Below are 16,040 nucleotides of genomic sequence, written 5' to 3'. Positions count from 1 at the left end.
TTTTATGCAAGAACCACCTTGTGCATACTCTGAATAGAGATTTAACAGCTTGGGAAACCAAGACAATATGGAAATGTGTTTAATAAAAATATAGCTATAAAATTCAAGAATGTTGGCGAATTTAAAAACCATGCCTCTTGTGAAGCAAATTAGTGAGACAGTAGGAGAGCAAGGCTGTAGTTTTGCAATTTATTCAAGAAATGTTGAATAATCAGTACACAAACTATCTCCAGCAAAAGTCTGTATATAGTTAAGCATTAAATAACAGAGGCTAAAACTTTGTCAGCATACCAGGCTTTGAGGGGAGTACGAGTTAACAGCATTAGTGGTTCCAACTCCGGACATCATCTGAGAGTTGTGCTGAGAATTTGTGAAAACAAGGGCTTGGCCAAAGCTCTGCGAAGAGTCGCAAGTACCCAATTCTCCATCGTTAGTCGGAGTGTGAAGCAATGCTACTAGGTCGATGCTAAAAGAAAAGAAAGAAATTTTGAAGAATTCTACAATGCTAGGGCAAAATACAGCATGCAAAAATATTAGATTACATTTTTGGTGATTCCAGCTCGAGTGTTTTATGTTTCTGCTAACTCATACAACCTAAAGACACATTTTAGAGCGATTAAAAAAGCATTTGAAGGTGTTCAACAACATTAGAAACAAGCATTGGAAATGCAATAGGTCTCGCACCATTAGAGTTAGTGCTTTTAGAATTGTTTATGGGTTTTTTTTGTAAATGTTTAGCATTTTTGTTTCCTGTAGCCAATGCTAAAGAATTACAAATAAAAAAAAGCCATAAACATTTCTTAAAGCTGTAACTGAAATGGTCTGAGACCTATTGCACTGTGTGAGGGTGAGGGGTTGAGGGTGAGTGAGGGTGAGTGAGGGTGAGGGGTTGAGTGTGAGTGAGGGTGAGGGGTTGAGTGTGAGTGAGGGTGAGGGGTTGAGGGGTTGAGGGTGAGGGAGGGTGAGTGAGGGTGAGGGGTTGAGTGTGAGTGAGGGTGAGGGGTTGAGTGTGAGTGAGGGTGAGGGGTTGAGGGTGAGTGAGGGTGAGGGAGGGAGGGTGAGGGTGAGGGAGGGTGAGGGAGGGTGAGTGGTTGAGGGTGAGTGGTTGAGGGTGAGTGGTTGAGGGTGAGTGGTTGAGGGTGAGTGGTTGAGGGTGAGTGGTTGAGGGTGAGTGGTTGAGGGTGAGTGGTTGAGGGTGGGTGAGGGTGAGTGAGGGTGAGTGAGGGTGAGGGGTTGAGGGTGAGTGAGGGTGAGGGGTTGAGGGTGAGTGAGGGTGAGTGAGGGTGAGGGGTTGAGGGTGAGTGAGGGTGAGTGAGGGTGAGGGGTTGAGGGTGAGGGGTTGAGGGTGAGTGAGGGTGAGGGGTTGAGGGTGAGGGGTTGAGGGTGAGTGAGGGTGAGGGGTTGAGGGTGAGTGAGGGGTTGAGGGTGAGTGAGGGTGAGGGGTTGAGGGTGAGGGAGGGTGAGGGTGAGGGGTTGAGGGTGAGTGAGGGTGAGGGTGGGTGAGGGTGAGGGGTTGAGGGTGAGTGAGGGTGGAGGGTGAGGGGGTGAGGGTGGGTGAGGGGGTGAGGGTGGGTGAGGGGGTGAGGGTGAGGGGGTGAGTGAGGGTGAGGGGTTGAGGGTGAGTGAGGATGAGTGAGGGGTTGAGGGTGAGGGGTTGAGGGTGAGGGGTTGAGGGTGAGGGGTTGAGGGTGAGTGAGGGTGAGTGAGTGTGAGTGGTTGAGGGGGAGTGAGGGTGAGTGAGGATGAGGTGTTGAGGGTCGGTGAGGGTGAGTGAGGGTGAGTGGTTGAGGGGGAGTGAGGGTGAGGGTGAGTGAGGATGAGGTGTTGAGGGTGGGTGAGGGTGAGTGAGGGTGAGTGAGGGTGAGGAGTTGAGGGTGAGTGAGGGTGAGTGAGGGTGAGGAGTTGAGGGTGAGTGAGGGTGAGGGGTTGAGGGAGGGTGAGGGTGAGTGAGGGTGAGGGGTTGAGGGTGAGTGAGGATGAGTGAGGGGTTGAGGGTGAGTGAGGGTGAGGGGTTTAAGGTGAGTGAGGATGAGTGAGGGGTTGAGGGTGAGTGAGGTTGAGGGTGAGTGAGGGTGAGGGGTTTAAGGTGAGTGAGGATGAGAGAGGGGTTGAGGGTGAGTGAGGGGTTTAAGGTGAGTGAGGGTGAGTGAGGGTGAGGGTGAGTGAGGGTGAGGGGTTTAAGGTGAGTGAGGGTGAGGGTGAGTGAGTGTGGGGGGTTGAGGGTGAGTGAGGGTGAGGGGTTGAGGGTGAGGGGTTGAGGGTGAGTGAGGGTGAGGGGTTGAGGGTGAGTGAGGGGTTTAAGGTGAGTGAGGGTGAGTGAGGGTGAGGGTGAGTGAGGGTGAGGGGTTTAAGGTGAGTGAGGGTGAGGGTGAGTGAGGGTGGGGGGTTGAGGGTGAGTGAGGGTGAGGGTGAGGGGTTGAGGGTGAGTGAGGGTGAGGGGTTGAGGGTGAGTGAGGGTGAGTGAGAGTGAGGGTGAGGGGTTGAGGGTGAGGGGTTGAGGGTGAGTGAGGGTGAGGGTGAGTGAGGGTGAGGGTGAGGGTGAGGGGTTGAGGGTGAGTGAGGGTGAGTGAGGGGGTGAGGGTGAGTGAGGAAGGTGAGTGAGGGTGAGGGAGGGTGGGGGTTGAGGGTGAGTGAGGGTGGGTGAGGGTGAGTGAGGGTGAGTGAGGTTGAGTGAGGGTGAGTGATGGGAGTGAGGGAGAGAGGGGTTGAGGGTGAGGGGTGAGGATGGAGGGGGTGAGGGTGAGGGAGAGGGGTGAGGGTGAGGGGTGAGGGTGAGTGAGGGTGAGGAGGGTGAGTAAGGGTGGAGGGTGAGTGAGGGTGAGGGGTTGAGGGTGAGTGAGGGTGAGGGGTTGAGGGTGAGTGAGGGTACATGAGGGGTTAGGGTGAGTGAGGGTGAGGGTGAGTGAGGGTGAGAGGGGGTGAGGGTGAGTGAGGGTGAGTGAGGGTGAGTGAGGGTGAGTGAGGTGGTGAGTGAGTGAGGGAGTGAGGTGAGGGTGAGTGAGGGTGAGTGAGGGTGAGTGAGGGTGAGTGAGGGTGAGGGTGAGTGAGGGGTTGAGGGAGAGAGAGTGAGGGTGAGTGAGGGTTGAGGGTGAGGGGTTGAGGGTGAGGTTGAGGGTGAGTGAGGGTGAGGGGTTGAGGGTGAGTGAGGGTGAGTGGAGGTGGTGAGGGTGAGGGGTTGAGGGGAGGGGTTGAGGGTGAGTGAGGGGGGTTGAGGGTGAGTGAGGGTGAGGGTGAGTGAGAGTGAGGGTGAGGGGTTGAGGGTGAGGGGTTGAGGGTGAGGGGTTGAGGGTGAGTGAGGGTGAGGGTGAGGGGTTGAGGGTGAGTGAGGGTGAGTGAGGGGGTGAGGGTGAGTGAGGGTGAGTGAGGGAGGGTGAGGTGTTGAGGGTGGGTGAGGGTGAGTGAGGGTGAGTGAGGGTGAGGAGTTGAGGGTGAGTGAGGGTGAGTGAGGGTGAGGGTTTGAGGGTGAGTGAGGGTGAGGGGTTGAGGGTGGGTGAGGGTGAGTGAGGGTGAGGGGTTGAGGGTGAGTGAGGATGAGTGAGGGGTTGAGGGTGAGTGAGGGTGAGGGGTTTAAGGTGAGTGAGGATGAGTGAGGGGTTGAGGGTGAGTGAGGGTGAGTGAGGGGTTGAGGGTGAGTGAGGGTGAGGGGTTTAAGGTGAGTGAGGATGAGTGAGGGGTTGAGGGTGAGTGAGGGGTTTAAGGTGAGTGAGGGTGAGTGAGGGTGAGTGAGGGTGAGGGGTTTAAGGTGAGTGAGGGTGAGGGTGAGTGAGGGTGAGTGAGGGTGGGGGGTTGAGGGTGAGTGAGGGTGAGGGTGAGGGGTTGAGGGTGAGTGAGGGTGAGGGGTTGAGGGTGAGTGAGGGGTTTAAGGTGAGTGAGGGTGAGTGAGGGTGAGGGTGAGTGAGGGTGAGGGGTTTAAGGTGAGTGAGGGTGAGGGTGAGTGAGGGTGAGTGAGGGTGGGGGGTTGAGGGTGAGTGAGGGTGAGGGGTTGAGGGTGAGGGGTTGAGGGTGAGTGAGGGTGAGGGGTTGAGGGTGAGTGAGGGTGGGTGAGGGTGAGGGTGAGGGGTTGAGGGTGAGGGGTTGAGGGTGAGTGAGGGTGAGGGTGAGGGGTTGAGGGTGAGTGAGGGTGAGTGAGGGTGAGGGGGTGAGGGTGAGTGAGGGTGAGGGGTTTAAGGTGAGTGAGGGTGAGGGTGAGTGAGGGTGAGTGAGGGTGGGGGGTTGAGGGTGAGTGAGGGTGGGTGAGGGTGAGTGAGGGTGAGGGGTTGAGGGTGAGTGGTTGATGGTGAGTGAGGGAGAGGGGTTGAGGGTGAGGGGTTGAGGGTGAGGGGTTGAGGGTGAGTGAGGGTGAGGGGTTGAGGGTGAGTGAGGGTGAGGGGTTGAGGGTGAGTGAGGGTGAGGGGTTGAGGGTGAGTGAGGGTGAGGGGTTGAGGGTGAGTGAGGGTGAGGGGTTGAGGGTGAGTGAGGGTGAGGGGTTGAGGGTGAGTGAGGGTGAGGGTGAGGGTGAGTGAGGGTGAGTGAGGGTGAGTGAGGGTGAGTGAGGGTGAGGGGTTGAGGGTGAGTGAGGGTGAGTGAGGGTGAGGGGGTGAGGGTGAGTGAGGGTGAGGGGTTGAGGGTGAGAGAGAGTGAGGGTGAGTGAGGGGTTGAGGGTGAGGGGTTGAGGGTGAGTGAGGGTGAGGGGTTGAGGGTGAGTGAGGGTGAGGGGTTGAGGGTGAGTGAGGGTGAGTGAGGGTGAGTGAGGGTGAGTGAGGGTGAGTGAGGGGTTGAGGGTGAGGGGTTGAGGGTGAGGGGTTGAGGGTGAGTGAGGGTGAGGGGTTGAGGGTGAGTGAGGGTGAGGGTGAGTGAGAGTGAGGGATTGAGGGTGAGGGGTTGAGGGTGAGGGGTTGAGGGTGAGTGAGGGTGAGGGTGAGGGGTTGAGGGTGAGTGAGGGTGAGTGAGGGTGAGTGAGGGGGTGAGGGTGAGTGAGGGTGAGTGAGGGAGGGTGAGGGGTTGAGGGGGAGGGGTCGAGGGGGAGGGGTCGAGGGTGAGGGGTTGAGGGTGTGGGGTTGAGGGTTGAGGGTGAGTGAGGGTGAGGGGTTGAGGGTGAGTGAGGGTGAGGGGTTGAGGGTGAGTGAGGATGAGTGAGAGTGAGGGTGAGTGAGGGGTTGAGGGTGAGTGAGGGTGAGGTGTTGAGGGTGAGTGAGGGTGAGGGTGAGGGAGGGTGAGGGGTTGAGGGTGTGTGTGTGACAGTAACTTGTGTGTGTGAGGGCAGTGTGTGTCAATGCAACGGGGCTCATGTTATCGACCTCAGAAGCATTAAAAGTGTGTGTCTTGGAACGTCTGAGGGCAGCTCGTGTTACAAGCTTGCTTTGAAGATGGTCATGCAGTGCTGGGAGTGGAGCAGATGGTCCTGTTTATGACCTGCAGAGCACGTGTGAAGTGGGCGCGGATGAAGTGACTGGGGGGTGAGGGGTGTGCACGTTTTAAAAGTAGATACGGCCTCCGGCCGTGAATAATTAGGGGGTGAGAAATGCGCTGGGAGGGCTGCCTTTGATGTGGGAATGCGAGGCAGGCAGGCAGGCGGCTGGTGGCATTGTGCACGCGCTTCATGCACTGCAAGGAATCGCCAGCCAGTGGTGTGTGGATAAAGACTGGATAAGCCCCTATATAGCTTGCCAGCTGTGCTGCGCACAACAGGCGAGCCCTAAAAGGTGGTACGTCACTGAAGAAAACAACCAATAACTGATTATTTAATTATGAAATTATTTGGCAGAGCAACAAAATATGTTTTCCAAACCAAGTAGCAGAGTCTAAGCAACTTCATCTTACTCATTGCCATTTAATTCATCATAAGTCACAATTTCAGGATTAAACTAAGTGCCATACTACTAGCAAAGCTGCATCACTCTGGTGTGCATAAGGCTCACTATAGGACAACCTGTAATAAAGTTAAAAATAAACACTTTCTAAAATTAATAAATATGGAGTAAAGAGATAATGAAATTAGCCACATTATATATTTTTAAATATGCAAGAAATAAAAAGGAGTGTGGAATTCCTATAGCCCAACTCACAGGGCATATTACTGTGGGTCAAGACAGCAGGCTTTCATGTTTATTTTATCCTTGGGACAAGTAGGCCCAGCCCCCTGAAGAACAAACCCTTTTGCTGCCAGTTTACCATTCCACATTATATATCAGGAAAGGGCATTGTCTGCACTTAAGTTAATATCTGTGTCAATATGTTAATGCTGTTGAAACCTGCATTTATGGTTCATTAATACAAAGCCATTGTTATTAGGGTGAGTGCTCTAAGGAAATGTAAGAACAGACTGCAATACTGACAATGGTTCCAGTGTAAAAATGTGAACATGTGTTACCTATGTTTAAGAATAAAAGGATAGATCTGATGCTCCCAGAATGCTCTCTAATTAGATGCAAACATCTGCAGAAGCTTGAAAGCTTGAGAGCCTTTGTTTTCAAAATAAATGACATTGTGAAAGAAAACACTTTTGCTGAACTACTGTGAAATTGTAGGTAACATTTCTTTGGGCATTGTAGGGAGGTGGATACCAGACTATGGTTACCCCAGATTTGTTGCCTAGTGTTTAGCTGGTTTTTGACTTAGTTGGCCTGGGATCCTGCTAATCAGGGCCACAGGCTATCTGCTCTCACTTTAAAATGGACTCCATGTACTTTAGGTACATCTCCAATTGGATATTGGGTCACCTTATGAGGCCCGGTACAGTGTACTATAGGTACCCAGGGCATAGGTGCATCCAAGGCCTACCAGGGGCTGCAGCATGTATTATGCCACCCCTGGCTGGCCATCCAAACTGACAACTGGCTTATCACTCAGATGGGGCAAGGCTGTGTTATCACCCCTTGCTTAGATATAGTATTCCTATATCTAACCTTATATCTAGACACATATACACCTAAAAGTTACTCCTATGGCAGGCCTTAACAATCCTGGACGCAGAGTGCTTGGTTTTATGTGAGATGAGGCTCTAGCATGAGCTGAGCCTGTCTGCAGCTTTCGGAACCATGTCCTTATAGCTGTTCTAGTATATAGCCATACCATATACTCTTAAGTGCATTATGAAACTCACGGTTAAATGCTAACTCTGGTTTGGCTTTATCAAAACATGTCGTGTAAGGGGTCATACGCTTTGGGATACTACCCCCTCGCCAGTTCTGGCGACGGGGATAGCATTCCACCCTTCTAGAGGCAGAAGACATGTTGTTCCTACTAATCCCGGTTAAAGTTAACCAGAACCTCAGCATCACAAAATGGATGCTGCTGCCACAGACACAAGTCCGACCTCCTACTGCTGGGAGTCCTTCCAGCGAGGGAGGCTTGGACAATAGGTTTCCTGTCTTGGGAGGGGCTAGCACCACCCCAGACGGGCTCTAGTGTATTGGGGCAAATAGGGCTAAAAGAAATGAGACACTGCCTGGGGCACACAAGGTGTCCCATGCATAGTCCAGTTCAAACCGGTGCTGGGGCACTCCACCCCCAGCTCTGGCGCGAAACTGGACAAAGAGAAAGGGGTGTAACCACCCCTTCCCTGGTCCCACCAATCGGAAGGACCTAGCAGGTAATCCAGCCCTTAGATTTGGTATATCGGTAGGAGCTGAGTCCCAAGACTTTAGATTAATCCTGACTGAAACTTGAAACGAAACTCTGGACCTTCGACGTTCTACTTTAAGATAGAAGACTGAAGAATCTCCCTTGTGGTCAAGGAGTGACCACCCTGCACGAGCAGGCACCATCAAGCGATCAACGGTTTGCTTTGTCGTCGCTCCCGTTGGAGCCCGAACACAGAGCCTGACAAGACCCGGACTTCCAGACTTCCTTCAGCCAGATCCACAGCCACAGCAAAGCTGAGACCCGTGGAGGCGACGTGGGACCGGCCATCTTGGAAAGCTAGCGAATTGCTTTCCGTGCAACTTCTGAGGCACCCTCGAGGTTGTGCATTGGGGATTGAGAAGCCCCAGCTCTGAGCATCATCTGCACCAAAGATCATCCCTTCACACTCCATGAGTACTGTGTGGGGCCCTTTTGCATTTTCCTGCTCGACGCATCTGTCCGGTCACTTGTCCGGTCACTTGCCCGTTGGCTAGTGGCCTCTGTGACTACGAAATCTTGAATCTACACCGATGGTCTGGTTGCTCCAGACTGGCCCTTGCTTCCCTGAAAAGGAGCAGCCCATCAGACCTTGCTGGTCTGATTAAGAAGCTATCTTAGATTCCTGCGTGGGTTGCCTTAGCCAAGGCTTGTTGACTCCAATCCCGAAGCCGACACAGAGAGCCTTTGTGGGACAGTCCGTGCCAGACTCCTGGTCGTCGTCCGACGCCTCCTGGTCCACGTGGCTGCAGAGACCAGCTTCACAACATCACCCGATTGCTTCACGACATTGCCTGGTTCCTTCCTGGTCACTGGCTAGTGACCCAGACTCTGTCCCCTCTGCTTTCATGTACTCTTCATCCTCGATCTGCCCTTGGATCCAACCGGACACTTCTCTCCTGGTCGCCTGCAGCATCTTTCTCCAAGGCTCCATAGGATTCAGCGACGAAACCAGACACACTTTGACACCTATGCACCCGCTTCCTGTGGGTGAGGTAACAAGAGTACTCCGGTGCTCCTGTGGGTATTAACTATTCTAGTGTCTAACTTTCAAGTAGCTTTCTCCTAGTCCATCCGGAAGTGACCTAAAAGAACTAATTTCCATTTCTTTCGTTCCCATTCTAACTCTATGGTAACTTGCATGTGTGTAAAGACACTGCACACGCCTTCCGTGGGCCTCCTACTTCCTATCCTTTGGTAGTACAGTGTAGCCCCAGCGATTCCCTAGGCCAATCCTTTGTTCCCGGCGTTGTTCTTATACCACTATTTCAGTATATGGTTTGACGTGCCCCTAGGGTGCTACTGTATATTGTGCAACTTATTGTATGATAATTGAGTATCTTGTTATGTGCTTGTGCCTCTGTTCTCAAAGAGCTCAGAGGGGCTGTTTAGAAATAAATACATATATATTTTATATATATCCTGTGTGGTGTTCTTTCATTTGGTATTCAAGGGGTTACATATGGTAAAACAGCTGGCTTTACATGCCCTCTGAAGTTTTAGCCTAAGACTGCTTTCTCCATGCTACCTCTAGGATAGCTGGTTATAAGGTTGACTTTACAACCATCACCATAAGGGTTGTTTAGACTGATACAGGGTGCCCACTAGAATAGTGGAAATCACATATCAGGCCAACTTCTCACAGGCATCATCTAGTAAAATGTGTTGATGCATGCTAGTATTTAAAAAAAATACTTCGCAAGGAAAATCAGTGGCACCAGTTTCAACAAGCTCATGGTAAATATGAAAATAAACAAGCACTGGTAAAGCTAACCGGTTCGATATTTGACGTCAGCCTTTGGTTTTGAAAATGTGTGTCGTTTTGATATGGTTTTTATAAAACTTTGTTGGGGCTCCCAGTCCTTCACCATTATAAGGAACATGTGCAAAAAATAATGTTTGGGCTCAAAAAGCACACAATGCCACAGTAGCCTTTGGCACTAAACAAAAAATACTTTGTGTGCCCATATGCTCCTTGTTAAACATCGGAAGCCAATCCATGGTTGAATATTTCGATAGAGAGATCGAATTTTTATTTTAAAAAAGGCAAAAGGTTTTGGGTAACTCCAAATCTAACTAGGGGCCAAATTCTTAAAGAAAGTCTCTAAAACTTGCACCCATGGTTTCTGTTTCACCCATGGTTTCAACTAAAGTTGCACCCATGGTTTATGTCCTTGCTTTATTAAAGATTTAGGACTGTCATGAATTTGCAAGAATTTACATAAGTAGGCCACAAAATCAGACACCAAGAAAATATTTGTGAATTGCTTTTAAGCACGAGCAAAACTTGCAGGTGGCTTTTTGCTCATGAAAAAATCTGTTGAGCATTTACAATTTCACTTTCCCTCCAACCACCTTTTTTACAAACCCTGGAAGTTTTACTTCTGCCATTGTCAGGAGTAAATTTCCAACCTCTCTCAGTATGATAAAAGATTGGAAAAGAACTAGCGAAAATCCTTAAAACATTCAATTTACTGGGTATGCACAGACTCTAAAGAGCATTCCAAGACTGGAACTATTGCTTAAAGCTATTTCCATCCCCAGTATGCAGATCTGAAGAAAGAGGGCTAAAAAAGGAAATTGCTAGACTTCAAAGCCTACCATAGTATGAGCCCTGGCATACCCAGAAAGGCTAATATCAGATTTTATATGAGATTGTACCATAATTTGTTGCTGCAATTCAATCAATTCAAAGGCTTTATTCAGTTTGTGCAGCAACCATAAAAGCAAAAACATAGTTTTAAAACACACTTGTATAAATGTTCATTCATGGCACCAAAGCGACAAGTGGATTTCATTTTACAGGGCAAGAAGATTTATGTAGTAAGATGTCCCATGGACAAATAGATATTTTATTAAATTCCACACCCCAGCATAATTAAGGGGAATGGAATTTTACTGCCGTCCAGGCCATATTCATTTTGACCAGGCTGACAAGGCCCTATTTATTTCACAATAGCTTTCAGAGGATAGGATTTCAATGCATTAATGAACATTAGTAGACGCTCAATAAAAACATCCATTTGTGGAGTAGGCAGATTAGGAAGGGAGGAGTGAAAACAGGGCACCCTGGACGAAACAGAAGGTGAGGGCAAGGAAACACAAGTGCACTCAGAGTGCTAAAATAAGTCTCCTAAATAGGCAGACAGCAACAATCCATGACAATTTGCCCCACCCAGAATTATCCTGGGAGGGGCAAGCACATGAATACAGAGGAAAGGAAGCCAGTGAATAAGAGAAGACAGTCAACAAAGACATCCAATAATGAGCAGGGGGGCAGACCCTAAGACCATGCTAAATATATCTTATGGAATGGAAAGAATAGGACTTCCGACAGAAAGCTGCACACAACATTTTAAAACTAAAGCAGATTGCATTCATAACTTATAAATAGAATTGCACCAACACTGACATGAAAGTAGAACTTTGATCAGGAATGTCTTTGCTTAGTTTGGTGGATATCTTTGAGTAATTAGTGTTACAATGATTAGGTGGGTGGGCTTCAGAGGCTTAAAAGTATTATCTGGTGCATTTGTTCCCAGGCATGTTGACTGGAAAAAAAACAAATGCTAAAGTAAAGGCTGTCTCTTTCCTCAGTGGATAGGGGGAAGCCTTCTCTCCCATTGTCATATTTGGGCCTGCAAACAAAGCTAGGTCCAGAAACCTCAAGTTACAGACTGGCTGCCCACGAATAACACTTTCTATTGCACCCCCACTATTACAAGACACAGGTCATAGTACCTACCTCCCTAGAAACAAATGTGAAAAGATCACTTATGGGTGGAAGGGCAGAACTCCAACCAACCCATGCAGACCACCCCTGGCCTACATGAGGAAAACAAAAATAACCTTGCAAATCAAAATAAATTCCCTGTGGGGTCTATGAGCTTGAAAATTTGAAAACCTAAACAGACAAAGATGCCCACTACAATGTTCCTAGGTTTGTGAGCCATGTACAGAGTCCACAAACAATGAAACTTTTGGACCCACTGTTTGGGCCTCCTGCAGAAGTTTGTGGAGACTGCATAACTTCAAGGGGTACACGCACAGACTGGTGTGTCTTAGGTCTGTAGATTACTTTAAAAGTGGTCCGGACTTAGAGATTGCATTCTAGTGGATGCATTCCTAGTGAACAGAAAATTAAAACCACACCAGCGCCTCAAGCTACATGAACCTGGAATGCCCAATACTAAGGGCAAAGCCACAGTCTATTAGCAAACTTTAGAGCATTCTGGGATTTCAACTGGCATAACCTTCATGTAACCTTCAATCATATAAAGACGAGCCTGTTGTAAAATGAAAAGTTCCTGCTTCAGAATAGTGATTTTCCTCTGCTTTCAGAAGTAACTCAACCCCTCACCATTTTTGAGGCACCATGTTTTCAAATGCCCAGAGAGGCGAGAGCTTGACAGACAGCACCTTTGTAAGAACATTCCAGACCACACCATTGTAGCCAGGAGTTGTACTAGCAACTGATACATCATCTGGTGAAGAGAGGAAGAGCACCAAGTAGTTGTGGGTACTGGAATACTTCTCCCATCCATCCACTATGAAAAAGCAATTTGCAACACAGGAGAGAAAAAACTCTGCCAGGTAAAGTTGAACGCCATTTGTTTGGGATGCCCAGCAGGTCCTGCTATTTCAAAGTCAGGCATAATATTAGTCATGGTGGAAGAAGGCCAGACTCAAAAAGGAAAGCATACAGCAAACAAATTCTCCTTCAGCGGGAGACGCTGGACGTTTATGAAGGAAAACATTGTACCTAATCAGGAGTGATTTGGTAATGTACCATTGGACTTGGAGAGGTTTGTTTTAAGCATTGCAAAATGATGTATGGAACATGCCTATTGAGAATGGTAAAGGGAAAACCCAGGGCTGGTTTATCTTGGGGACTGTGCAAATGTGATGAAAATCAACCTCTACAGAGTGAATATTTATGTGGTTTACGGTAATAAAACTAATAAAGTGTGTCTCTATGATATCAATTTGTGAAGACCAGGATGAAACAAGTTATTTGCATGTAACAGTAGTTCTCCAGTATTGGATGCTTTCATAGATTCACATGCTTGAATCATTCCCAGTCGTCAAGACGGGATTCCCCTTTATATCAAAAAAGCAATGCTTAAATCTATATAAGGCAGAAAAAAGGCTGAGGCCCATTTCAGTTTTGTAACCCATCACTCATTTTGTACAATTGACCAAAACATATCCTTGAACCAATCAGGACCATTCACCCTCCAGAACACTCTAGAGAACCTTATACCCTCAGATTTTCCGAGCACTTGTGCCAAAGATAACCCTGTACAAAAATCAAAAGGTGAGCCTCTCAGGGATTTATGAAAGTTTCTAATACTGGGGAACTACAGTTACACGTAATAACCTGTTTTCTTACTCCAGTATTGGAACTTTCATAGATTCACCTGCTTGAATCAGAGTAGCTGGCAGTATGTAGCACATTTTATCCTGCATCTACATGAACGTATTATGCAAGTGTGTGCTTCAAGTTGTCAATCTGTAGGGAGGAATAGCTTTACCTGAAAAAACCATAGAACCCCCAATTGTTACTTATATTCCATGCTTAACTTCTATAATTGTAAACATCACAGAGTAAAAATCTGCTTTGGAAATCACTATATCATGACCTCAACACAATGAGAAATGCATTTCCAATAAAATGTGCACATTCATACAGCACAAAGGAAGGAGGGATGAAAGAGCTCACCGTCACCGGAAAAAGGTCCTCAGCACCACCAGTCCCACTGCCACATTGTAAGTGGCTGCATCCAGGCAGTAATGCCTGGTGAAGGTGTGCGTACTGCTCCAGGTAGTAGCCCTGCATATATCCTGGATAGGTACTCCAGCAAACAACGCAGTGCATGTATTTATTATTTATTTAGTGTATTTTGGTATCGCGCACAGCTACCCCAATGGGGTGTCCCAGCGCTTCTGTGTAACTTCATACTGCATAGAAGGATGTTAAAGATAACAATCAACAGAACAGGTGGGTTTTTATGGATCTCCGGAAGGGTTGTTCCTCCTCGATCAGCCGAATGACATTGGGTAATTTATTCCAGAGAGCTGCCGTCAGTACGGGGAAGGATTTTTCACCGGAACGAGATTTCCTAAATCTAGGAACAGTGAGAAAGTTTTTTGAAGAGGAGCGTAGGGTCCTGGAGTTGTTATACGGAATCAGGCATGTGGCAAGATAGGCGGAGCCCTTGCCTCGCAAGGCACGATGAGCTAGGATCAGAGCTTTGAATTCTGCCCTTTTTTGGACCGGTAGCCAATGTAGTTCACGACGGTGAGGCGCTATATGCTCACGTAGGGGGATACCGCTAACCAGTCGCACCGCAGCATTCTGAACTGTCTGGAGGCAGTGACAGAGCCCGCCAGACAAGCTGGTGTGCAGGCCTTTGGCATAGTCAAGGTGTGAGGTGACCAGTGCCTGTACCTCGATCTTCCTGGTGTTACTGGGAAGAAAGTGAATGAACTTTTTTATCATTCGGATCTTAGCTAAGCATGCGGCTGAAACTGTGTGAAATTGATGGGAAAATGAAAGGTTAGAGTCCCATCTAACTCCTAGATTTTTCACAGAGGCATTGGGGAGAGGAGGAGGGCTTAGATCCAGAGGCCACCAGATATTAGGATCGAGAGGTGTAGGTTGGTGGAAAAAGAGGACCTCCGTTTTGCCTGCATGTAGCCTGAGGAAATTACTATCCATCCACTGGGGAATAGTTCGTAGGCAGTTTTTTAAGGGATCAAAAGTAGTAGGAGTGATGCTGTTATAAGAAAACAAAAGGTGGATATCATCAGCATAGGAAGTGACTTTAATACCTGTTTGGGCAAGGATATCAAAAAGAGGGGAAAAATATACATTAAATAAAAGCGGACTCAGCGAGGAGCCCTGAGGGACTCCCCACCGAAGCGGGCAGCTTTCTGAGGTGAAAGGGGGGGTAAAAACCGCCTGGGTACGGTTGGACAGAAAATATGATATCCATCCTAAGGCTGTGCCCTGGATACCCTTTGAACGCAACCGTTCTAGGAGGAGGGGGTGGGAGACGGTGTCGAATGCTGCTGAAAGATCCAACAGCACCAACACCGCTCTTGATCCCTCGTCCAATCTCCATCTAACAGCATCAGACATCTCAATGAGTGCCGACTCAGTGCTATAACCTGGCCTGAAGCCGTGCTGAGAGTCATGAAACGCACCGGATATTTCGAGAAAGCTCGCTAGTTGTTGTTGAGCGAATCTTTCAAGGACTTTAGCAGGAGCCGGTAACAGCGAGATAGGTCTGTAATTAGCGGGCTCACTAGGATCAGCGTTGGGCTTCTTGATTATAGGAACCAGTCGTGCCTGTTTCCAGGTGTCAGGGAAAAGTCCCAATTTAAGTGAATCATTCCAGATCTTGTTCAGGAAAGGGTTGAGGACAAGGGCTAAGGATTTGTACTGCTTAGCGGGCCAGGGGTCAAGCGGGGAGCCGTATTTGATTTTAGAAAGTTCTGCCAGGGATTGTTCCAAGGTGATCTCTGCAAAGTCAGAGAACAAGGACTCTGGCCCCGCAGAAGAGAGTAAAGAAAAACTTTCTGTAACCGGAGTATTGCTGGGAAAGGAGTCATAAATGGAAGCTATTTTATTTTCAAAAAAGATAGAAAGGTTGTCACAGAGAATCTGTGATACCAAGGGGGGACGTTTTAGGGCTAAAGGGTCTGTGAAAGATCGCACTGTTTCAAATATTTGTAGATACTGCTCTCGTCGAATGAGCACGAACCCGTGCTCCCAAAGGTTTCCCTGCTGCTTGAAGGCAATATTGGATGGCACTTGAGATCTATGGAGCAATCCCTCTTTTGGAAAAAGGATAGCCCATTCTGGGTGCACTGAAGGACACAGAGCTATGACGAGTTGCAAAAAGATTTTGTTCTTTGTAGCTAACATTTCAGACAATGCTGGATATCCAGCGAATGAAGAGTCCTTTCCGCTGCAGTAGTCGGTTGAGGAAAGAACCTCTTCAGGATAAGAGGCTTATTCAAGTGAAAGTCTGATGGTGCTTTGGGTATAAACCTTGGATTAGTTCGAAGGACTTTTCAAACCTCTTTAAACGTTAGAAAAGGTTTCAGTATGGTCAAGGTCAGAATCTGCCCCACCCTCCTGGCTGATGAGCGCACCAGGAGAAGAGCCACCTTCAAAGACAAGAACTTAAGGTCCGCCCTGTGAATGGGTTCAAAGAGATGTTGCAAGAGTTGCGATAACACTATATTCAGCTGCCAGAGAGGTGGCAGAGGCTAAAATGGGGGAAAGGAATGAAACCATCCTTTCATGAACTGTTTTATGATTCTCTCTGACCATAACAATGGTCCTGATGATGTCCTTCTAAAACAGAATATAGCTGCTAGATGACCTTTTATTGACGCATGTGCTAATCCAGATTTTGTCAAAAGTAGAA

At 48.4% G+C, this 16,040-nt stretch overlaps 1 protein-coding gene across 4 annotated transcripts in view; it reads right to left on the bottom strand.

Annotated features, from left to right (window-relative positions):
* UBAP2 (ubiquitin associated protein 2) overlaps positions 1 to 16,040 on the bottom strand; it is a 1,436,418-nt gene that overhangs the window by 935,212 nt on the left and 485,166 nt on the right. For all 4 annotated transcript variants that reach the window (XM_086960301.1, XM_086960303.1, XM_086960302.1 and 1 more), the window contains exon 11: positions 292 to 466. In XM_086960301.1, the coding sequence (XP_086816427.1) occupies positions 292 to 466 (175 nt within the window). The remainder of the gene's footprint in view (positions 1 to 291; positions 467 to 16,040) is intronic.

The sequence above is a fragment of the Lissotriton vulgaris genome, chromosome 3_1 (genome assembly GCF_964263255.1).
Source record: "Lissotriton vulgaris chromosome 3_1, aLisVul1.2, whole genome shotgun sequence".
Taxonomy (NCBI): domain Eukaryota; kingdom Metazoa; phylum Chordata; class Amphibia; order Caudata; family Salamandridae; genus Lissotriton; species Lissotriton vulgaris.
This window is presented reverse-complemented; position numbering and strand designations above follow the sequence as displayed.